Genomic DNA, 24,268 nt, shown 5'->3' with positions numbered 1-24,268 from the left:
TAATATATTTAGTTTTTTTACCTAAAAAGGAATTTATTATAAAGTAATTTTATGTTGATTATTAAATTCAAACAAAAATTTTCAGATTAAGCACATAACTATTTGATGAGTTTTGGAAAAATAATACTCCTTTCAGTCCTAATTTTTTTTGTTTTGTTTTGTTTTTTTTTTTTTTTTTAATGTAGTTAAATGTAGCCATTGGTTTGAATAAATTGAAATGTGTGTTTTGATTTTGAAATGAAGGTTGTATTTATAATCTTCAATATGAATGATATTTAATTATTATAATATGTATTTTGGTAATAACTTGTTTATTGTATCCTTTAAAATATGGATTAATCATGGAAATATTCATTGTGAACTTAAAATTGCTTGTATATTTATTTGGTCACGTGTGTAATTTATTGCATCATTTTTATTTTTATTTCTTTAAAAAATATACTTTGTCCAAATTAACTTCTCGTCTTTATTTATTTATTATTATTATTATTATTATTATTTTGATCCAAGTTAACTAACAGGCAATATAATTACAAATGTAATTTGATTTAAGTATATGCATTACAATTATATCCAATAGAAACCACCTGCTATACAGCACAAAGAAAAACTATCACAAACATGATTCTAAAATCAATATATATGCATCTACTCATATATCTTATTCTACAAATTTACAGGTACACACACATTATATCTATGCATATTACTCAAATAATGAATGCATCAACAGAAGATGACGAAGACGATGATGAATGAGATGCAGCTAAAAGGGCAGCTCCGATACCTGATCCGTCCTCTGTTACCTTCATGACGACGCAAGCAGCAATATCCTCGCCTAATATTTGTCCCATTGCTTCATTCAGATACTCTCTGAACATCGTGTAGTTTGTATACAAACCTCCCTCGACTGCCACTACAATTCTTCTCATCTTAGCCTCGTTGCTGCCGCCGCCTCTGCTTGTACCACCACCCACAATTCCGATCTTCTTGAGAATCCCCACAATGCCGGCAGCTGCCAATCGAGCAGCTCTGTGGACCACGACATCGCATATCTTCACAATCAGCTTCCGAAGATTGAGAGATACATCAGGGATCTGAAATAAATGAAAAGTAGGAGATTGGAAAAACAGAAATGAATATGAAGAAACATAATCTTATGGATAGGAATATTTTTAACATAATAAACAGTCCACCTCCAGAGTATCTTTTAATATTTGGGAAACTTCAATCAAGTATGGGGAATCATCCTCGTGCATAATAGCCATTAGTGGTGTCCTTTACAAAGTTCAAACAACCACACCAATTAATGATCCACGCGGAAATAATGTAACAGACGTAAAATGTCAGTCGAGTATTGCATGCAATTGATTTCCACGAGAATCTAGTACACAAGTACATCCACTTTGAAATTGAGTTGAGCAAAATGTAAACATATGAAAAAAATGTAAAAGTAATGAATGATAAACATAGAGTAGAAAGGGAAATACGAGAGCTCCCAATGTTCTTGCATGATCTCAGATACGTTATTATAAGAGTAGGGCGTGAAAGGAAGACTTAAGAATTAGATCGCACCTCAAGACAGAGGGCTCGTGTAATTTGGAATATTCAAGTCCAAAAACATCAGTCTTCTGAGCTATCTGAAGAATAACCCTTCGCACAATATCTCCCAGATACATTCCCGATATCATTTTCTCAAAACACTGCAGCGTGATTATCATGAGACAGCATCCACTGCTATAGTTGGATAAATTGTTTCGGTGGTTTAATTAGGAAATCCCTTATAGAGGCGTAATCGAACCTGATCATTAGGATTGGGACTATCATCATCCAATTCCATGTCATATGATGTTCTTGGCAAATTGGATGACCAAAAATTCCCCCATTCCATGTTAACTACCTAATAACAATTATGAACTGTTATAAAATCTTAGAAATCTGCCATTTTCATGAAGAGAAATTCAATAAACAGGCCAAAATGTGTACCATGCCTCCAGAAGTTGTTGCCACCCCTTGGCACTTAATGATGGCATCTGCACGCTCCATGTAACAGGCATTTGTACCTGTACCAAATACCACTGCAGCAACTGTGTCTTCGTCGTGATAATGGCCAAGAGCTAAGGTTCCTACAGTATCATTTATCTGCATAAGAACAAGGATAAACTTTAAATAACTGCAAGTCTGAATATATTGCGACAATAAAACAAAACCACTCGTAGAAACTAATAACAGTCACACAAATCTAGCTATCAAAATAATTAGAAATGCACTTCAGATGCACATATAGCAAAGCAAGAAATTATATTATCCCAACAACTGGGATCTGGCAAGTGTGACAGCATTTCTATCCTTGAAATTGGGAAGATTGAACAGCTGAAGCTCATTCAAATCTCGTTAAAAGGTGAAAATAAAATCGAATATGGTTAGGGATATGCCCTACATGACAATGTCCACCATTACACAAACAGATAAGACTCAAAATTTACAGAAAATGAGTGCATACAAGAACCACAACTTGCATATGCAGCCCTTTTCGTGATATTGCTTGCTGTAAGGATTCAGAAACATCTTTCCCAACCTGCAAAACCAAGCAACTTACTGCATTATGGCTGCTTCTTCACTTATGATGACTATGAATCATTGAAATCAATTCTAGTTTCATAGTGAAAGTGATTTATAAAACTAACCCTTTTTTTATGATATTTAATGAAATCTGAACAAAATCATTTAAACCTACAAAAACTGGCAAAATATCAATCCACACTTTAGACATAGGTGCAGCAAAACAAGCATGCCAGAACATGTCATTCTTAACAAAGATAGGTTCTAGATATATGGGAGATAAAGATACAAAATTGATATTTTCAAAGAGCACCAAGTAGACCCATCATATTAAAACTGATATTTTCATATAATTGTTGTAGGAAAAATATGCCAAAAATATTTGCTATTCTTCCTCCCCTTTGTGAATAACAAGTGGAGGACCTGCAAGAACAAACATAATTAAGCTAACCATGTCTTCAACAGAGAATCCTTTTGTCCACTTAATTAAATATCCTGATGATGATGTAGTTTGTTTCACTGGAAATGAAAATGTGAAGCCGAGTTCTCTACTCTCCGTCAGTGAACTCATGGAAGATTCTTTGCTTTCAACAAATTCCTTCAGCGATGCTGCTATAAAATCAAAAAGCTCCTGCAATCAGATAAAAAAATAGAACACCATTAGTCTACCAGGTTGAGGTCCAAGAATTTCAAAATGCTGCAGAAAAACTTCAGCCACCTCACTTGTGCTGTTCAACAGAGTTTGTGGAATAGGCCTTTGTTCAAGATCATGTTCAATGAGACCATGCCTTTGGCCACCTAAGTGAACACGTAAGATCCGAAGATTTGTTTCTCCAATATCTAGTGCATAATAGGTTCCATTTTCATTCCTGGAAAAATAATAATAATAATAACAGAAAAAAAAAAAAAAAAAAAAACCCTAGAGATCAAATTGTAGGAAAATTTTAGCAGAAGGCAAGATCAATAGGTTCACTGAGTTTAAGACCATAGCACCCATCAGAAGCAACATGGCACAACTAAGTCACTGCAATTTTAGATGGAAAAGGATATTAGAAGGAAAATCTACAAATTTTCCTCATCAAAATTTAGAAACTATAATTTGCGTGCTACTTATAAAATAAGCATTACAAATTTCAATAAAAGGAAGAATAATTTGACTATTGTAAATCAAATTATAATAACATGTTTCTCACCATAGGAAATAAGCTTCTTAGGGGAAACGGCACATAGCACACAATGCCAGTCTAATATTTCTATGGCAACTGCAAGCCAGAAAATCACACATATAATAAAGAGCATTTATAAGGCTAAAAAATCTAAGATATATAAAAGGACAAATGAAAAATCCATCGCCAATACAGAATACTAAGAACAGTATTATATTCTTGGAAAATTTGGAGAAAAGATCACTCTGATTGCGTCCAAACTGTGCTAGTTTCTCTGCAGAAATTGCCAGAAGTCAATATTACGGCTCCAGAGGCAACAAAAAGTTTGATTCTCACATGGCTGAATGACTTCATCCTAGATTAAATTCCTAAAAATGTGGCAATTTAGCATCACAAGCATCCATTAAAGCAAGTGAAAAAAAAAAAGCAGAGAATCTCGATGTAGCTACATGATGTTCGACCAAACTTACACAAACAAAAACCTAACAAATGCAGCTGCATTTAATAGTTACCCATTGAAAGCGAATGAGTAAACACCAACAGATTTCCAGTAGTAAATGATTCCACAAATAACTCCATTGAGACACATTTCATCATCCAATCAAAACCGATTCACACTCATCCGAATTTAAGAATTGCAACTATAAAACCTTACACGTGTATTAAAATTAATTTTAGATTTATTCCAGGAAGTGGGATGTAGATGAACTAATACATATTGTTCACACGAGCACCCTCCATGATAATTTATTGCTGTGCTAAAGAATTAAAAATAAAAATGTAAATATATAGATATATAGTAAGAAGAAGAAAACGGAAGAGTAGAGAAAATCTTAGAATACAAAGCCCCGTTAAATAAACAAATAAAAAAAGACACAGAGAAACAAATCATCAATGGATACTGAGTTAAGGAGGGTACGCAATACGACAAGAACCCTAACATCTAAAAGATTGATATTCTCGATCTCCACCATTTTCAATGTAAAACTACCAATGCCTCACAAAAAGCTCACATTAAACTCATATGGTGGCGTATTTGAGTGGCAAAATGGAAATAAACAACAATATATCCACTAACAGACACATGCAACAAATGCGCATACATTAAAAGCAATAATAACAACAAAAATCAAATCTGATACACGAGCACAACGTTAATACAAAAATATCAGTGCTTACCCCGTGGGGAGGTTTTGCACGTAAGTTAGGAGCATTTTCAGCTTAGAACCGCCCTCAGACGCAAGTCCAGCATGCATCTCAACCGCCATAGCGTCCACAATCTGCCTTAGCCGCCAAACGGGGGTAGCACATCCCTCCTCTAACTCCTCTACAATCCTCGACGCCCTCGCCCACGCCCTCCTCCGCCTCACACTCCTTCCTACGACAACCGACGCCACCACGCACGCCGCTACGGCACATCCAACCGCCAACGCCGCCGCCAACTTCCCCATTTGCGATGCCTTCCACCGCCAAAACCCTATTTTCCTATTTTCTCACATTTGATAAATAATCAAAGCCACACCACCATATCAGCCACAAGAAAAAAGACGAATTCCACTCCAAACGATCCCAGACAACGATCCGATTTTCCCCGACACCTCGTCGGCGCGGGCAGCGATACAGCAAAATAAGCTTTCGCCCAACGCGACCGGTGTAGAGCACAAATCCGGCGTAGTTAGGCGGTTTCCTCTATCCTCAGTTTCTCCTCCGTTCGCCACCGTGAAGAAAAGAAAAACTTGACCGGCGGCGAAATTCTAGAGAGAGAGCGCGCGCGCAGCAGCTGCAGTGCCAAGGAAAGCGAAATGATGGATATTTATAGGGTAAGATGTTAAATGACGAGCTTACCCCTAGAGGAAAGCCCAAATTCCGGATTTGTGACCTTTTGACATTGCGAGGTCGATTCTAGTTTGACCGGTTTCACAACACATCACCACAATGAATCACTCCTTTCCTGATATGACGTATTTACCCTTGAGAGCCCTGCTTTCCGAACGACAATTATAGGGACAAAATAGAGAAATCAACCACGTCCGAAGGCAGGCACGGAACTGGAATTCAGTTAAAATAATCTGTAAAACAAATAATAATGTGAAATAATAATAAAATATAAAAATGAATAGAAGGGCGAGGACAAGAATAAAGACAGAGTGTGTGGGGTCCAGTGCAGCAGAAGAGGCAAAACGGCGACGTAATGGCTGCGTGTTCGTTCCAGTGTAGCGCATCGTACGTGGTGCCAGCTGTGATCCGCTAATTCCAGCTGTTCATGCCATCACATCTCAGCCGTACATTTTGCTCTGCTCCACGTATGTATGATGTTATCGATCACCGCTATAGTATTGCATTCCATTAATAACATTAATACTCTTTTCGTTTCATTACATTTTTTTTCTATTCGACTCATAAAAAGATCATTTTTATTTTTGAATAAATTTATTTATTTTAAATATATATAATAATTATAAATTAATTTAATAATTTTTAATATTTTATATATAAATTCGTTCAAAAAAAAATTTTTATCTCATTTTTTTATAAATAAATAATTTTATTTATATTTAAAATTTATTTTTTTATAAAATTTATTTAGAATATGATTATAAAATTAATCATATTTATTTTATTTATTTATATAAAATTTTATTATTTATAAAACTATATTTATATTAAATATATTTTATTCAAAATATTTAAAATATCAATAATACAATATATATATATAATAAAAAAATAATAATACTATAATTTATTATTAATAATTTAACAATAAAATAATGAAGCGTGCAAGGTGAGCAATGATATTTTTTTTGAATTAGTTTAAAGACGAGAGAAAGAGAGTGAGCTAAATCTCCGGTGTGATTCTCTACAGACGGCACCGATGTGGTCCATCTGGATAAGAGATAACAGCCGTTGGATGTATGAAACCCTCACCGTCCGATTTGCTCTCGCGTCTTGGCCCGTGAGGTCCCGTCTTTCACTTTCCTCAAATCACTTTAATCACGTGCAGGCACACTGAGGAACAGACAAGAGGTCCCAGGACCTGGACACCAGGTAACTAAAACCAACCATGCATGCAGCCTTCATCAATCTGGTCTACGCAGCCCATGAATGACCGGCTATTCCTACACAAGTCCTTTAATTTTGCTCTGTTTTATTTATTTATTTTACAAATTAATGCTATTACATTTAAACTATAATTCCAAATTAGGAAATTTCGTTGTAACATCCTATTAAAAAGTAAAAATAAAAAATTAATATTTAATTTGATATATTATAAAAAAAATATATATATATTTGATATAATTTATTTGAAATATAAATAATATCACATGAATAAAAATTAATAAAGTAACCAAAACCAAATTTCATGCATTATTATTATTATTATTATTATGTGTGAGAAAGTGATGGTGAAATTAGAGGACAGAGAATATGTCACGTCCCTGATCAATACAGTGGCATTTAATTGCGTACAAGACAAACTTTCGTCCGACATAATTTGTCCTTATTTTATATTTTCGTTCGTTTTACATAACTTGTTTTTTTTATTTTTTGAAATATAATTATACACTTTAATCGCATTTTAAATTTTAAATTTTATAATTTTTTTAATTTTAATTAAACTATTTATTTATCTTAATCTTAATCTATAATTATTTTTACTAATATATTTTTTAATTACTGGCTAATTATACTTTACTTAAATTTATATGTCTACAGTAATACACCCATATTAGATGGGACGGAGGGAGTATTTTATTTTATCGTTGAAAATAGAGGAAAATATAGTACTCTTTAATTAGAAGTATCTTCGTTGGAGTAGAATGTTATTATTACCAATTCATATTGAACAATGATGAGCCATAGTACAATAATAATGAATAAATAATTTAACAAAAAGATATTTGTTACATGAAGAAGTGGGAATATTGCATGGTGGTAACTGTACATTATAGTTATAAATTTATTCAAACATTGTACGGTAATAATATGTCACTGAGAGTAAATTATCCGAACATTTAAGAATGTGATTGTTTGGATTTTTATTATTTATTAATTTATTTTTTTAAAAAAATATCAAATTAAATATCTATTTTTTATTTTTTATATTTACTATTTATATTCGATTTTAAGAGTCTCATTTATTTTGTCAGGTTGATCTTTGAATATTAATTATTATATCAAAATTTTGTACAAATTTAAAAGAAAAATGACAAAAATACTTCCATTTTTTTTAATATCAATAAAATGATATTTGTATAAAAAATTATACAAATATAAAAATAATTTTAATATTAAGTACAATGATACTACTATTCTAATTCAACAATAATTTTAATAATTTTAACTCATATTTATATCATATCATACCACTGTTCTAATTCAAAATTTCTTTTCAAATTTCAACCCCCAAAAACGAACACAACCTAAATAGACGTCACGTGACAATCGCGTGGTGCCTGCCAGCTTGATAGGTTTTCGAAGGTCTCCGCAGCTTTACCTCTACCACTAGTCCACTACCGCAGTTAAGCCTTCTGTTTTGCCAAATTTGGCCCTACAATTCATTTACTCCTCACGTGATACCTCACACGCCATCTTTAGGGCTGTGCGAAAAATTCATATTGAATCGTCAGACTGCTAAATCAATTTGAATTTTTTATTAATAAAATTTCGTTTTTATATGATTAAATTTAAAATTGATTTGAAATAAAATATTTATTTATTATTTATGTAAATAAATAAATAATTTGTTGATATAAATATAAAAAATAATTGCACTATATTTTTTTTTCTAAATATATTTAATCACATCTTTTATAGACAAATTAAGGGGGTGTTTGTTTGAGGGATTTGTTTGGATTTTCACTATTCAATCCTATTTTTTTCTCTCTCAAAAACATCAAATCAAACACCTATTATTTATTTTTTATATTATACTAAAAATTAATTTTACATTCAAAACATCACATCAACACCTATTTATATCACATACTATTCAAATTCAAAATTTTTACTATCAATTTTACATTCAAAACATCGTATCAACACCTATTTATATCACATCATACAACTATTCAAATTCAAAATTTTTACTATTCAAATTCCAACTCAAAATCCAAATGATGTGATATAAATAGATATTGATGTAATATTTTGAATATAAAATTGATTTTTAGTATAATATAAAAAATAAAAATAAATATTTAATTTAATATTTTTTGAAAAAAAAAAAAACAGTGTATTTAAAATCCAATCCTCCAATCCTCAAACAACCGTAGCCCCTCCACTCCACATTTTCACATAAAATATAATTATTTTTTTTTTTCCGTCGGTCCCTTATATAATTATTATTTTTATTAATATATTTTTAAATTATTTACACATTATACATTATATGATAATACAACAAAGTGCAGGTTGCATCCAAAAATATATTGATTTCATTAACATTAAAAGAACTTTTCAATCCAATCCACTAATCTAAAAATTTATACCATCAAATAATTACCACAGCATTTTCATACTTTTCATTCAAGATTACCAAAAAATTCAAATAATATAAAATACAACTAGTTTCATAAAATCAACTATCAATATCACAAAGTGAAAAATATGTAAGATTTCTTTCCAGAATTCCAAACTACACCTATACTAAAAATAAAAATGCACATTTATCATGCATTCTATTTCCCGGAATCAAATGAAGAGATTTTGGAAGAGGAATTCTCACCTGAATTTTTGGCAGGTATATCAGTTTGTATCACCACATTCGCCATCAACACCCAACCGGTTTTCGGAGTACCAGCTTCACCGAGTTGAGTTGTCCGGGGGGGACGGACAGGGCGGAGACTGATGGCGACTAACTATTGTCATAAAATAAGCCAGGAATCTATACTCATGTGTCAAATCTCGTAACAGCGTACATGTACATGAATCGGATAAGATAATTCCGGATACACTACTTAGCTACATTTGTTTGTAAAAGAGGACGTACGCTTGATCGTGCAGCACCTCGCTCTCAGGAATGGGTGTCACAGAAGCATCATCGTAGCGCAGCCATTCGCCGCTTGGGTGGCGGGCGTCGGCTGTGTAGTGGCCCTTTGAGGGGTCCCTTCCATGATGAGTGATTGTAGCCACGAGTACGTATCTTCTACCCTGTAACAACCGGATGAATGAGAAGGCAAACTCTATAAGCAAAAAATATAAATAAGTACTTGATAATTTTAACCCTTCTAATAGTGCACTTCATTTGATATGCTTGCATAAACATATTGTCTAAACATTATTGCACAAATTATGTTTAATGATTAAGTTTACATATAATATTAAAATGAAGCTGCCTTTGTTTACATATGTTTGATCCAACTCTGTTTACTTGTGTTCTCAAATTTGTTTACTATTCATAAAAAATTCTCTTGGCAAATAGCATCACATTCCAAATCTATTTCTCATTTAAAATATTACATCAAAGATTTATTATATATTGAAAACATCACATCCAACACCTGTTAATGTCAATCAAACACCAACTTTTAAAAAACTCCCGGAAACATTTCTAGACAAACCGTAAGTTTAGTTATCACTTCTTCCAAAAGAACACATAACAAGCATTCAACTATTAGTTTTGATAGCCAAATAGAAAATATATCGATAGATGTGGTAAAAGCAAACAAAAAACAAGAGGAGCAAAGTTCACCTCAGAGGACGGAGAGGCAAGCAAATCGCGGCCAACAACAAGCTCCAGTGGAAAATGCACCGATTTATGCAATTTGGTACTTCCTCGGCTCTCATAGCTAAAACGCATCAAGTGCAAAACCAATATCTCAGAAAGCTCCAAAATCTTAATGGATTTACTCGCAGTGACCACCTCAGCCTGGGATTAATCAGAATGGTGTGCTTTTCTATTATAATATAAAGATAGCTGTTCGATTAAAATAGCAAGGAAAAAACAACGGTTTTCTGAAACAGTTTTACTATGATTAAATACTCTGAACAAATTCAGCCTTTTTGTATGCAATGCAATATTTGGATGATACAAGCTTAAATTAAATGTACCTTTCCAGCAGCTGATGTTCGGTAACCTTCAAGTGTTTCTGGTGCAGAAAACAGCCGAAGTGCATCTTCTATTGTATAAACAGGCTCAGGACATATGTTAAGATGGAGCAGGAGAAATGGCTGTATTGTAGCGGATGCCTTATTCCCTGCTTACAGATAAAGGAAGAAGTAATGGGATAGTTAAAATTTAAAAACTTTCCAGGTAGCAATGTTGCACAAATACTTCTCAGCTGATAGTATTCTACGAAGGAACGCTCATTAATCCTGTTAATTGTCCCCTAACAGAGTAATGCTATACTTCAAAAAATGCCAAGCAATTTGCCTGCAATTTCTGAATCTAATACACTTCTGCAAGTTCGAAGCAGTTGCAAATCAAGTTCAATGTAAAAGCAACTGAATGAAGAACAAGCAGATAATCACTTAAGTGAGGTACTCAAAATTCTGACCTACCTCTTGCTTTGACAACACTCCTTAATTGACCACCGAAAATGGCACTCAACATTGATGGTGTGAAACTCTGAGTTCTTGTGATGGCAGATTTGTTTTTTGGGCCAACAGTCTCCCAGTTATCATCATCACTTTCATCATCTGTTGATGAGACCAATGATGCAGTTTTACCATTTTGATTGGAAACTTTACAATCTAGTTTAAGCAATTCATCATGCATCTGATGCATCACAAAGCTTAGAAATTCCTGAGCATCTTCTTGCCTGAAAGTCAAGCAAAATCACAATAATGAAAACAAAATTGATTTAATTCAGAAGAATCAATACACATACTAAAATATAATTATTGATGCTTGAGGATATTCAACTATGTATCTAATAGTACAATGCTTTTAATGATAAAATGGAAATTTTCAAAACTTGAAACTTCCTTCAATTAGAAATGCAACTGGTAAAAATTCTAACAATTGCTCCTCCCAACATGAAATTCACACCCTGATATTATCTCTAAAATTATTCAGCTTTGAGTATTGACTTCACTATTAAGAGTAATTAGTGATCCTGCAATAAAAAAATAACAATGTCCAAATGTAATATGGCAGCACACACATTCAAGAAAATCATGAGTTGTTTCAGAAAAAAAAAAAAAAAAAAGGAAAGAAAGAAAAGAAAAAGTGCAGTTTCTTCGCAACATGAGTGATTGCAGAAAAATCAATCAACAAAGCATAAGATCAGCTAGAAACAAGTCAGTCAATAAAAGCAAACCTAGGCCTGCCAGATAAGTTGTCAGGAATATCCGGAGTGAAACTCTTCAATATGGAGTCAAACATGATTGGACGAAATGACTTTCCGGTTCCAAGAACATTCTTGCCATCCAATTTGCAAATTGAATCAGGGAGCATGTCAAAGTCGGAGATGAAATCAACAAACGCACATAGTGTTGGAAAGCCATTCTACAAGTTGGGGAAAGAGAAATGCAACCGTCACAAGTTGCCCTTAAGCCAGAAAATAATCTATAGCACAACAGTTGTAAATGCTACCTTGGGTATATCACGGTTTTTCAGCTCAAACAAGAGGTCAAAAAATGGAGAACATGATAGCAGCGCTTGAAGAGTGGCATTGAGAAAACATAGGTTCCCCATGTTAACCAACCCACAAGGCAGAAAATTCCTATGAGTAACATTTTTTGAGTTTGATTCTTTAAAGACGTGTTGGCTGGAGTCCATGATGTGGACACCATTAGAGGAATCATCCAAAACAACATCTTCTACAGAGGAAGATAATTCATGTAAACTAGGGATGCCGGGCTGCTCAAAAGTTGAGTTTTTGGATAATCCATAATCCTCAAAGAATCCAACACCATTGTTTTTAGGAAGCATATCGCTACCAATGAATCCATTTTCTTCAGATAAATTAACTCTGGAATCTGATGCCGTATCATCAACCCTCTTAAGCCTCACATGGTTCTGTGCATCAGCTGGCTCAGGGAGCTGAGATCCTTTGCAGGAACAAAGATCTGCTGCTCTAGTATGGAAAAAGCCTGCGGATCTTAAATCTTCTGAGTCAATGGAACCAAATTTGATTCCTACATCATTTTGTTGTAGTTGGCATTGCATCAATCTGATCTCATCTTCTGTAAATGATCCAAAAAGCAACACCTGAAATAGACAGAATTGCAGATTCTCACCACTCCATTAGCTTTCGTTGTATCACATCACCCCTAACTACTTGAACAAACACAACTTGGAATAAAGGCTGACTAATCCGAATTTAGTTTGGAATGCCTAAATCCTCTTACTTGGGGGTCGAAGTGCTATCTCTCATTTCTTTTAAATGTGAAAGTCGAACTCATAATGTCCTTTTCTTTTCCATCTTATCGCCAATGTCAAGCTACTAGGTTCAAATGTATTTAATATCTTACTCTTAATAGATTCTTTTCTAATCCGATCTGGTATTTAGAACTCTTACAAGGCTGCCTAATTTGCATTCACTATTTAGTTTGGAATACGTAAACCCTCTTACTTGGGGATGAAGACCTATCCCACATTTTTAACATAGTGCCCAGTGCGAATTCGAACTCACAATCTCTTTTTTCTTTCCGGATTATCAACAGTGTCAAGCTACTAGGTTCAAATGTGTTTCATTTCTTACTTTTAATAGGTTGTTGTCTAACACTAAAAACATTGAAGTGTGCCACATCTACACAGCATAGTTCTTTAAACCTGATATCTACTCACTGAAACCTAAATTATCACCTCCCAAATTACGGTCTAGGGTTTGTTATGAATTTAAGAAACTGATCAAACTTTGTATAAAGGGAAAGCTAGTGGTGTTTCCAATAAATCTTCACTTGCAATGTCGATTATTGATTGCAACAATTCTACTAACAAAAGATTTCAAACACAAAGCCCCAACGATGCATCCGATAGATGTAAACACACTTCCAAAATCTATCCCCAAAACACTTTTTCCCCCACATTTTAATTTGCTTTTCCAATTTCTTCATTTTTCTCGAGTACAGTATACATCAAAACCCTAGAGCAAAAATCGGCAGCTCATACCTTCAGGAAAATTAAAGCCCCACCCAACTATACCAACTCGAAAGCAATAACCTCCAAACAATTTCACCTCATACGAGGCACATTAGAAAAACATGAAACGAAATCGAACGCATTGAGAAAAGAAAAACCCCAGAGAACCTGGCGATCAGTCATATTGAGAAAGGGAGCATCGATGGACTCATGGAAGAAGCGCGGCCATTGAGGTCAAAACGGCGCCGTCTACTCGAAATGATGCCGGAGGACAGCGAAAGCCAAACGACAGCCCAAGACATCAATTTTATTTTATTTTTTCTTTTTTTTTTATGTAAGTAAAAAAATACACATATATACAGAGGAGAGAGAAGAAAAAAAGTGCTGCCGTGGAAAAGAACGTGCCAAGAATCCATTTTCATATAATTGTTAATTTCTTTATCAAAATATAATTATATATTTTAGTTATATTTTTAAAATTTTAATAATTTATAATTATTTTTATTAATATATTTTTTTAATTATTTATGATAAAAAAAAAAAAGCAAAATATTTTAAGTAAATTATGAAATTTAAATTAATTTTTTATTTAAATAACATTTTAATTTAATATTTTTTATAAGAAAAAATAATAATAATTCTATATTTACTTACTATTCCATAAATATAGAAGTAACGTCTGGGGTTAGGGTTTATGTCGTTAAACCCCACTTCTTCGCCTGGCTGGCTGTGAGCTCTTCCTCACTTGGTCGAGGCTGGTTTCGCCGGAGTTGGCTCTTCCGTCCTCGGAAAGCGTTTGATCGTGAGTTTCTGCTGTAATCTCTTCGTCTATTTGGTATTTTAAGCTCTATTGAGACCTCTTTTTGTTATTCGACTGAAATGATCGAATATTAGCCGGTGGATCTCGAAATGAGAAAGCGATACATGGTGATAATTCAGCGTTTGAAAGTACTTGTATAATGTAAGACTTTAGGTTCGTTGAACGCGGTATTTTCAGGAGGATTGATTTGGATGATAGTGGTCTGTTTTACAGCATATCATTATGTCCGCGTCTAAGTTTTTGAATTTTTGTTTCTATTTTAACTGCTCAATTGAATTTATTTATCTGATTGATGTTTAGAAATTATTTTAAGTTATTTGGAGTTTATTATATTTGGAACAGAGAAGCTTGAAGAATATATATATTTTTGACAGCTATATGCAGGGTGAATGAATTGAGTATTTTCTCTGTAATACGTTGAACTTATGATGTTCTTTCGTTTTATTCCTTCACTGTGTGCAACAATCAGCGAAGCAAAGCATTTCAAAGGTTCAAAGTATCAATGGCATCTTCTCTCTCGAGGAAACTGGCTGGTGTGGTGTTTTCAAGGTATAGAGGAAATTCCTTAGTGCCAAATCCGTGTTCTGTTGCTGCCTTCTGCACCAAAAGCCTGTCCTCTACTGAAACTGAGTCAGATTCTGACTCTGTGTCAGAATCACCAAATATCCCAGAAGAATCTTCTCCGTTGCTGCAGCAGCAGCCTAAGTCAGAGAGGCTCCTTGAAAATGGCTTGGACCCTGGCATTTACAAGGCAATACTGATTGGTCAGGTGGGGCAAGCTCCTATGCAGAAGAAACTGAGGAATGGAAATGTTGTAACTCTGGTTTCCCTGGGAACTGGGGGTATTCGAAACAATAGGAGGCCTTTGGATAATGAAGAGCCTAAGGACTATGCAAATCGCTGTGCAGTGCAGTGGCATAGGGTCTCAATTTATCCGGAAAAGTTGGGGGAGCTTGCAATGAAGACTCTAATACCTGGTTCTATCTTGTATGTGGAAGGAAATCTAGAGACAAAACTCTTCAATGATCCCTTAACTGGTCTTGCTCGACGGATTCGAGAGGTTACCGTGCGCCGTAATGGCAGGATTTTGTTTCTTGGAAATGGAGCTGAAACTGAGCCGCTGGCTAGAGCTGATGCCAGTCGCGTTGGCTATTACTGAGGTGATCTCTGAGCACTGTTTAGTTCTTGTAAAGTAGTTTCCATACTGCTTGCAGAGGAAAGTTGGGTAGCTGTTAAACTTCATTTTAGCTGCGAATTTGTGATTTTTATTCATTAACTGCCTGACACATCCATTTGCTTTAATGACTACATATTTGAACTGTTATTTTCAACTTCAGAAGGGTGAAATCTCATGCGAAACATGTTGAATATTTGCCTGTTATTGATTGATCTTTGTTTCTGAATGATGACTTTGTGAGTTAATCTACAGTTATCGCAAAAAAGCTTGATGTAAAATGTAAATGATTTTCTGAGTTCTGACAATGAATCTTTGGATGGAAAACCCTTTTATGCCTCACAAGCTTATGTGCTGCCAAGAGCAAGACCAGGCCCTTTATCATATTGTTATTTTGTAGGATCAAGAAGCATGTTTTCAGCTCCTCTATCCTCCATATCGCAGCTTCCTAACTAAGCTATAAATTAGTTAAGAGTGGCAGTAAAAAGTTTAAATACTTATTTGTGGGAACTTAAACGCTTGCTTCTTATGAGTGAAGATTGACCTCATGGAGGAGAATAAAGGCATAAGAAATGACTAAGTTAAAGTAACTAAGGTGGCTTAATGTAAGTTCTTAGCCAAGTTTTTCTACCAATATAGGAACCTTTCATTGAACTGTAACAATTTAACAATTGGCTTGTTCTGATAAAGCTCTATCAAGGATTTGTATAAAACAGTGTGTGCTGTACTATTAAAGATTTTTAGAAGAAAAATGTTCCTTTGTCTAAGTTTATTGCTGGAAATGAAGACAGATAATCATGTGGCTCTCAACATGCAAGGGGACTGGTCTGCTGATATAACTTATGGCCATGCAGCCATAAATGATTTAGTGCAAGGTAAGACTTGATTACAACCAATTTCCAAGAGGTGGCAATATAACTGGATCCTCGGTCTCAACGCATAAATCCCCGACTTGGGCTGAACATCAAGTTGTAACCTGTTAATTATTAGTGCCTCTCTAACTTTTGTACCCTGGTTGTGCTATGTTACTCACTTTGAGAATTATAAAACCATTGCTTGACCTGATCCACAGATTCAATTTGAAAGCGGAGAAATTTCCTCCAGATTTAACCCTGATTAACCTTTCCAACCGCAAAGAACTCAGGGGACAGAGGACTAAAAGGTTCACATGAATAACTCCTTTCCATTCTCGGATTTCTGTAGTTGGTATGATATTTTATCTTGTGTTTGTATGACAGTTAAGATGCATATATTATCTCTTTGATAATGTGTGAGAATAATAATTCCAAGCAGATGTCTCCTGCATTTTCTTAGCCTAATGATTCAAATTATGATAGTCTGTCCTTGAAATTACACCACTGCATAACATTGCAAAACTCTACCTATTTGCATGGATGAAGTTATAGAAATGTTCAAGCTCTCCTTCAATCACATCTTTTTTGCACAAGGGCATTCAAGGCTCACGATTGTCCACTTATCTTCTGTGATAGGAAGTATGACAGTTCCCTTAGGCAACAACATGCTTGGCATGCATGTGAACACCCGAACCTTGTTACATAGCAAATAGCTTTCCATTTCTGTGGCCCTTTCCATGCTAGAATCTGAACATACCCGACTCCCATCCGTTGAGTAACAGGGCGAATCTACAGAATCATTGATGCCATTGTTTTCTTTGTGCTTATTTGTGTTCGGTAAAGTAGCCTTCCCAACAGTCTTGTACATGACTGTTCTTTCTGTGTTGATGTGATAGTTAGAATCTGTTGTAAGTATAAACTGTAGCGCTCAAAGTAGTATAAAATCTTAGTGAAGTAGAGGCATGCATTTATTACCATTGTTTATTTGCTGCCGAGTCTCTTTTTCTTGATGTGAACTGATGTTTGATTGAGACTCGTTAGATTTTGAATTCTCTCTAGAACAATCACAATTTTCTATCGATCCCAACTGCAGCTGAAATAGCTTTCCTGGGAAAAGGAACTCAGCTGTTAGACGTGAAAGCTGTTGAATAAGTGATTGGGGAACTAACTTACTCTCCATAAGTACAGTGTTTGCAGCATTTGCAGCACTGGTCTTTGCTACTGCCCCTTTAAAGACCTCTCTTTCCACTTCAACAGTGGAGGTAAATGTAGGGAACTCCGACACCTGAAATTTCACTGTGGTTGTGTGCTCGGGCAAATTGAGCCCTTGGCTTTCTGTCAGCTCGTGTAGTAGAATCTTATACGAGCGTGGATCATCCTAGAAAGGTAATAAGCATTCACTTATTCTGGTTAGTAATTCAATAGTTCTTTAGCATATATTGATTCAGTTATATCGATATGGAATTCATACAGTAATACACTAACTATGGGATTCGTTTGAGTTCATACATGAACAGAACACAAGTTTCTTAGAACCAATTAGGCACATATTACTAAGATAGTTTACCTTTTGAAATGCATCTGTGGCTGATAAGGACAGTAGAGCGGCTTGTGCGGCTGCATGTTCCGATTCGTATGGTGTCTCATAGTGCCCCTTGATGTGATAACACTTGTTCCCAACGTAGACTAGAGTCATGTAGCGAAGATCCTTTGTCTTCTCAGTATGATATATTGGGGAGTCGAGGTTCTTCCCCATAGCATACATCTCGAGTTTCTTCTTGAAGTCATTTTGACTCGCGTTGTTTGGCTTTATGGTTTCATTTGAAGCCTCTGCAAGACAAACTCAAACGAGTTTCACTTAGCTCGAAAATGTTCGAGTTTGGCTTCTTTTATACATATATATATATATATCTCGATATAAACTCGAGTCGAGTTGAAGAGTAAAGATAATACATACTTGAAGTGAAATGTAGAAAGGCCATATGAGCAGCGTCATTTTGGGCCTTCCGGAGGGATGTGGTGGTGCCGGGGCTGTGGAAGGCGGCTCCGGCAACCACCACGGTGGCGGCGAACTCCGGGCAATGGTTAGGTCCTCGTTGGAGACAGCTATATTTGGGCAGCGCCCATTTCCGCTCTTGACAGAGCTCTTGCAGCTTCGACTTGTACATCACTAATGTGCTTCTTGGTGTCGTGGCTTCTTTAACATACATATATATAGATCCATATTTTGTTTATATTATGTTGTATATATATAATATATATTATAATTCAACAGAGTTCTACATTTCTTATCAGGAATGAATACCCTGATATTATATATAACTATACATATGTATATATGTATCTATGCATAAAACGGTAAAGATTAAGATATATGCTTCATGCTCATTGTGTGTTGTACGAAGATGCCTGTCCGTTAGTCATTACGCTGAAGTACGAGTACAGCCGCACAGATTCGGGTTTATGTGTTCGGGGTCTAAAAAGTACTCTCTCCGTCCATTTTCTAATCTCCTATTTGATATTTACACGTATTTTTAGGTAATTAGAGTTTTTGTTATAAAATAACAAATTTGCCTAATCTTGTGTATATAAAAGAAAAGAAGGAATAAAGTAAAGATAAAATGGTAAATTGTGTATAAAAATAGAAAGACAGTAGGACGTTTAGTTTGTGGACGAAAATTTGCCCTTAATCTTGTGTATATAAAAGAAAAGAGTGAATAAAGTAAAGATAAAAGAGTAAATTTTGTGTATAAAAATAGAAATACAACATTAGTTTGTGGACAGAGGGAGTAATATATATATATATATATATTTCCTCTCAAAAGTATTAATCAATAAGCCCATATCCCCTAGCATGCATAATTGATTACGGTAATGTTTCTCAAGGGGTTTTGCGCCGATTTTACTGCACAATAAAATGGGCGTCAAACTTTTTTTTTTTAATTTTTTTTTTTTAAAAAATAAAACAAAATTTTATGTAATATTTATTATAATTAAATGAAATATATATATAATATATATGTCATTTTGTATTTTGTATTGAATAAAATTTTTTATAATATAAATAAATAGAAAATTTAAATATATATGTTGAGTATAATATAAATTCATAATCAAATCATACAATAAATTTTATCAATTAAATTTAATATATATTTATATTATTTTATTCATTATCCATCAAATCAATACACATCAAAACTCTCCAAACCCCAACACAAAAGAAACAACAAAATCCAAACTCATCCCAAAATTCAAATAAAAATCAAACTCAAACCCAACTTTCCCCAAACTCCCCTAAAGAAACATAGTTACTTGATTTCCACTCTTGAGAAATTTCCGGGGGTTTGTTTATTTAATCAAATTTCTTTTAAATTTTACTATTTGAATTCTGCTATACAAAATCCCTTATCAAACTTTATTTTACCAAATTTTAACCAACCGAAAGAAACACTTTCCGTTCTTTTATGTTTGGTTTGAGAAGATTTGATGTAGATTTTAAATTTAAATAAAATAATAATTAAAAAAAATGTGTGTTAAAAGAAACACACAATGTAGGTCAGTATATAATAAAACTTGCAAGAGTCTAATCCAAAAATGAATCATATTTTTTCATGAGAACTGATATGCCTTATAAACAGAAATTATTCAACACAAACTATACACTACTAAAATGAAATGCATTGATTTGTTAAAGAGATTCTCACAGACTCATTGATTTAATTTACAATGGGCCGGCAAAATTCATGCCATTTATTTTCAAAACCCGGAGACAAGATTTCGATATATCATTGCAAAGGCATACAGTAGGTAACAAGGATGGCAGTTATGTTTCATTACAACCAATACACACGACGATACTTAAGGCGTGTATAAGTGTGTGCTTGGGTCCAAAATATAAAAAGAAAAAGGCTTCGGTAAAGTTATAGGCATCATCAACTAAACAAGAGGCTTTTTACTACTCTTACTATTATGAAACCATTGGAAGCAATCTCAGCATATCAAGCTTTTTAAGCACACATATTAAATAGTTATTATAAAGCAATGATTTTCCTATGTGAATGATGAAGGGATGAACTCGAGTCCCCATCATGATCATGAAATAAAAGGGTCAGAATTCCGACTAAACACAGAACTGAACCTACTAGAAGCTTGTCATAACGTTCCACCCAGTGGAACTTGAGCTGACTTGCACCATAGAATGAAAGAGCCACCAGTGATGTCATTACTGTGATTGTGCTGCAATAGAAAATCAAAATATGTTTAACGGAGGGTTTAAGACGAGCTGTTATTTAAATAGGAGTGATCGGAGATTTAATACATGCAGGCAGATAAATTTTGGGACCATCGACAGTAATCCCAAAAATCATTGTAATTTATCACACTTGGTCTGGAAAAAACATCAGGAAGATTTTCCTTGTTTTGTTACATTATCTCGATAGTAAGAGTTTCATGTACAAATTGGCTGAAGTTAATAGCAAAGGAATTGAATTTGGTCTTGTGTTCATTTTGCTTGTATCAATCTATTTTGATAATATATATATATATATTTATATTTAGGCGAATGTATAAATCTACACACATACCATAAAAAATACACGTGATGGTTCCAAATTCGAATAGGGAGAATGACTAGATCCTGAATTTCAAAGATAGATGTATGTGGACAAATACATGATTGAATAAAATGCCTTTAGGTTATACTTGCCACTATATAAATCATGCAATGAGTCCAATTGAAAGTGTTCATTAATGAAGAGAAGTGCAAAAGATAGTCGATACCTGAATAGCAGAACTATGATTGCCAGCACCATCATGGAGGATGAGTTTCCAACAGCAAGAAAAACGGGAAGGGTTGTCGCACAAGGGGACAATGCAGGGACGAGAACAAGACCAGCAACAGCCATTTTTTCCATAGGTTGGTTGTGGGTGTGGCTGTGACCGCCTTTTCCAGTAAGAAACAATATGACGTAACTGCCACCAAGAACTATGAGCAACAGTGATGCAAGTTTATGCACAGTTTCCTCTCCTGCTATAGTATTAGTTATGGTGATCGCTGTTATGCCAAGCAGTGAAGTCGACAAGACATGCAATACCCCTCCAAATGCAGCTGCACACAAATACTCAATTGGAATTTCAATGCTTTAAAGAGTATTTTTGTCTACTTAGAGATCGCATTTCCGAAAGAATGTTGAGAAATAATGGGACCAGTCGAGACATCAAATGTCAGAAACAGTACCAATGAAATTCCAAGTAGAAAATATATTAATAACTTATAGACTAACAACTAAAGGTATTGATTGGCCCGTTTTTCTAATGTTACAGCATTCAGACATTCATTTCTTCATAAGTGCTATCTCGATAAATCCGATGTTCAATCACACTTGCAATTCTATTGATGTTGAAAACTGTTACTGAAATGGCATGTTGCAGAAGGATCATAAAATTGAGACTATTTGTTCAAAATTTTCTCAAGTTAGTTAAATATTGTTTGGCCACACTAATTCCAACCAACTGCTCAACTGAAATCAAGAAGTGCTATAACAAGCTAACAATAATGATTAATGAGTTATTGGTGAACATTTCAACTTTCTGCAAACTTTCAAACTGTCGTATAACAAGCAAAACAGAGTTATAAGATTTCGAATTATTGATTATCCTATTTTCGGAGATAGGACACCAGATCAAGATTGCATAGCATCTAATTGCTCTCTTTGCCAGGCCAGAAGATTGATTTTTCTTTACAAATCCTAGCTTATTCTTATGCTACTCCTTTGAAAAAATCAATAACTATCCAAACACTTCCCATCTCCTTTGAAATTCCAAACTAAAATTTATCATTCTAATATTTGGATAACCACATCTCTTCCTATGGAAATCTTCCCAATAATGCATAACACAATATGTAATCTACCTCCATTGCACACACACAAAACAAACAGTCCAACAATCAGTCGAGAAACAGACTGATCTCACTTCCAGTTTCAATTTCCTTCCCAAATCCAAAACATTGCAGTCACGGATCTCAAATAACAATCAAATCCAGGAAAGTTTTACTTCTCCCCTCACACTAGAAAGATAAATTAAATGTTCTATAGAACAACTCAGAATCACGTTAACAAAACAAAAGATTAAATAACATTGCACGACCAAAAAACACCACCATCACTTACTAACGAGAAGAGTACGAGAGAGCGTCCATTTCTGAGCTCGGCCTACAATGGAAAACGGAAGCCAATGCGTCGGAATGAAGGAGTGAAGCAGCGACACTGTCGCGATGCCTCCTATCGTCGATAGATCCTCCGCAGTAATGCTACCCTCCACCACCATTTCCGTCCCTTGCTTGATTTTCAGCCGATTCTTTCCTCTTTGGTTGTTTCTTCAGCAGATCAGAAAAATTCAGCCAAATTTCTGCCAAATTTTCACATAAAAAACGCAGATGCTACCTCAGGTTGATGAAACTCTCAAGCAGAGAATTTGGAAATCCCCAATTTCTGATTGAATTCGTAAATTGCGAGTGAACGGAAGAAGATGGGGAGGTGAAATGGGTCAGTTAGAAAGACATTATTATCCTTGGCTACATTTAATTGTAGAAATCACTTGGGTGTGTTTGTTTGTACGTTTTACTTTTTGGGACTAATTTTTTATTGGTAAACAATTGAATTTAAATTGTTATTTGATGTGATATTTTAAATGTAAAATAAATTTATAATATAATTTTTAAAAAATAATAATGATATGATTTAATGTTTTTTGAGAAAAAAATAATTTAAATAGTAAAAATCTTAAAATTTACAAAAGAATACAACTGAAAGGTTCTTACAAATATATTTTTAAGTTTTGTTCTTTATTGAAATTTTTTTTTTAAAATATCAAATTAAACAATTATTTTCTTTTATACTATTATATTATAAATTTATTTTACATTCAAACAAACAACTATTCAATTTAACTTTTTACTATTAAAAATTCAAACCTAAAAATTAAAACCCACGTAAAATACAGCTGATACATTTTAAAATTTATACTATCTTTTTTTTTTTATTATTGTAATGAAACATATTTTAATGTGTTGGAAATTTTGAAATTTTTACTTGATTGATTTATGTATAAAATGATTATATATATAATTGAATGTTTGTAATTTAGATAAAAGTTAAAACTATTTTAGTATTTGTAGATTACTTTTACTAAAAATAAAAAATTATTTTCGAATTACACGAACAAAAATAACAATTATTATACTTTTATATTTTTTTACTGTAAAAAAAAATAACAATTAGTTATATATGATCAAATGAGCAGCATCAGGGAGGGAATTAAATATAATATTTTTTAAAAATTAAATAATACTATTATTTTTTTTTTTTTAAAAAAGTTTGTAAAAATTGTATTTATTTTTACAAAGTTACACATGGTATGTTCTTGAATATTCCAGAGATTTCGGAATATTCCGGAAGGTTTTGGAACGCCTGGAAGAATCTCCGCTAGCCTCCATGCCTCTGCACACAGCAGGTCCCTTCTCGGCGACCTTTTGCATTTTCCTCGGTATTGTTCGGCCACTGGTTCGGTCTAGGTCTGGGACATCCTCCTCCACTTGAATCACCTCAGACAAATTCCTCGAACTGCCATAAGTCTTTAGCTAGCTTCCAATTCATCTCG

General features: G+C 33.9%; 5 protein-coding genes across 11 annotated transcripts; 1 reads left to right on the top strand and 4 right to left on the bottom strand.

Moving 5' to 3' along the window:
• Positions 1-527: 527 nt before the first annotated feature.
• On the bottom strand, positions 528-5,534 carry LOC127260130 (hexokinase-3-like). 3 transcript variants are annotated; one of them, XM_051287811.1, is made up of 9 exons: positions 4,908-5,533; positions 3,281-3,431; positions 3,014-3,193; positions 2,504-2,578; positions 1,987-2,142; positions 1,802-1,900; positions 1,576-1,703; positions 1,197-1,278; positions 529-1,097 (listed from the first exon to the last, which is right to left on the bottom strand). In XM_051287811.1, the coding sequence occupies exons 1-9, from the start codon at positions 5,177-5,179 to the stop codon at positions 711-713; spliced, it is 1,530 nt and encodes a 509-aa protein (XP_051143768.1). In that variant the 5' UTR covers positions 5,180-5,533; the 3' UTR covers positions 529-710. The 3 variants fall into 3 exon arrangements, with proteins under 3 accessions (XP_051143769.1, XP_051143768.1, XP_051143770.1); XM_051287812.1 differs by lacking the exon at positions 2,504-2,578 and having other exon boundaries at positions 528-1,097; positions 4,908-5,534; XM_051287813.1 differs by lacking the exon at positions 1,197-1,278 and having other exon boundaries at positions 933-1,097; positions 4,908-5,534.
• A 3,683-nt stretch (positions 5,535-9,217) lies between these two features.
• LOC127260059 (ubiquitin carboxyl-terminal hydrolase 24-like) lies at positions 9,218-14,081 on the bottom strand. Of its 2 annotated transcripts, XM_051287711.1 has the most exons (8): positions 13,927-14,081; positions 12,268-12,885; positions 11,993-12,180; positions 11,232-11,491; positions 10,782-10,927; positions 10,423-10,599; positions 9,721-9,881; positions 9,218-9,589 (listed from the first exon to the last, which is right to left on the bottom strand). In XM_051287711.1, exons 1-8 carry the CDS (start codon positions 13,939-13,941, stop codon positions 9,586-9,588), a joined length of 1,569 nt encoding a protein of 522 aa, XP_051143668.1. In that variant the 5' UTR covers positions 13,942-14,081; the 3' UTR covers positions 9,218-9,585. The 2 variants fall into 2 exon arrangements, with proteins under 2 accessions (XP_051143668.1, XP_051143667.1); XM_051287710.1 differs by having other exon boundaries at positions 9,219-9,881.
• A 356-nt stretch (positions 14,082-14,437) lies between these two features.
• LOC127259240 (single-stranded DNA-binding protein, mitochondrial) lies at positions 14,438-16,963 on the top strand. Of its 4 annotated transcripts, XR_007840459.1 has the most exons (4): positions 14,438-14,560; positions 15,048-15,738; positions 16,544-16,627; positions 16,825-16,963. XR_007840459.1 is itself a non-coding variant. In XM_051286426.1 (3 exons), the coding sequence occupies exon 2, from the start codon at positions 15,081-15,083 to the stop codon at positions 15,735-15,737; it is 657 nt and encodes a 218-aa protein (XP_051142383.1). In that variant the 5' UTR covers positions 14,438-14,560; positions 15,048-15,080; the 3' UTR covers position 15,738; positions 16,825-16,922. The 4 variants fall into 4 exon arrangements, 3 of the variants coding, with proteins under 3 accessions (XP_051142383.1, XP_051142381.1, XP_051142380.1); XM_051286426.1 differs by lacking the exon at positions 16,544-16,627 and having other exon boundaries at positions 16,825-16,922; XM_051286424.1 differs by lacking the exon at positions 16,825-16,963 and having other exon boundaries at positions 16,540-16,800.
• A 140-nt stretch (positions 16,964-17,103) lies between these two features.
• LOC127259239 (double-stranded RNA-binding protein 1-like) lies at positions 17,104-18,959 on the bottom strand. Its single transcript, XM_051286422.1, has 5 exons — positions 18,564-18,959; positions 18,174-18,436; positions 17,780-17,984; positions 17,582-17,713; positions 17,104-17,485 (listed from the first exon to the last, which is right to left on the bottom strand). Exons 1-5 carry the CDS (start codon positions 18,814-18,816, stop codon positions 17,181-17,183), a joined length of 1,158 nt encoding a protein of 385 aa, XP_051142379.1. The 5' UTR covers positions 18,817-18,959; the 3' UTR covers positions 17,104-17,180.
• A 1,587-nt stretch (positions 18,960-20,546) lies between these two features.
• LOC127260188 (uncharacterized) lies at positions 20,547-23,160 on the bottom strand. The gene is made up of 3 exons (XM_051287892.1): positions 22,780-23,160; positions 21,389-21,716; positions 20,547-20,845 (listed from the first exon to the last, which is right to left on the bottom strand). The coding sequence occupies exons 1-3, from the start codon at positions 22,934-22,936 to the stop codon at positions 20,641-20,643; spliced, it is 690 nt and encodes a 229-aa protein (XP_051143849.1). The 5' UTR covers positions 22,937-23,160; the 3' UTR covers positions 20,547-20,640.
• Between the last annotated feature and the right edge of the window lie 1,108 nt (positions 23,161-24,268).

Source organism: Andrographis paniculata, unplaced genomic scaffold (assembly GCF_009805555.1).
Source record: "Andrographis paniculata isolate CXL003 unplaced genomic scaffold, ASM980555v1 Contig60END, whole genome shotgun sequence".
NCBI lineage: Eukaryota > Viridiplantae > Streptophyta > Magnoliopsida > Lamiales > Acanthaceae > Andrographis > Andrographis paniculata.
The sequence above is the reverse complement of the archived record's forward strand: the minus strand, read 5'-3'. Positions and strand labels throughout refer to the sequence as shown.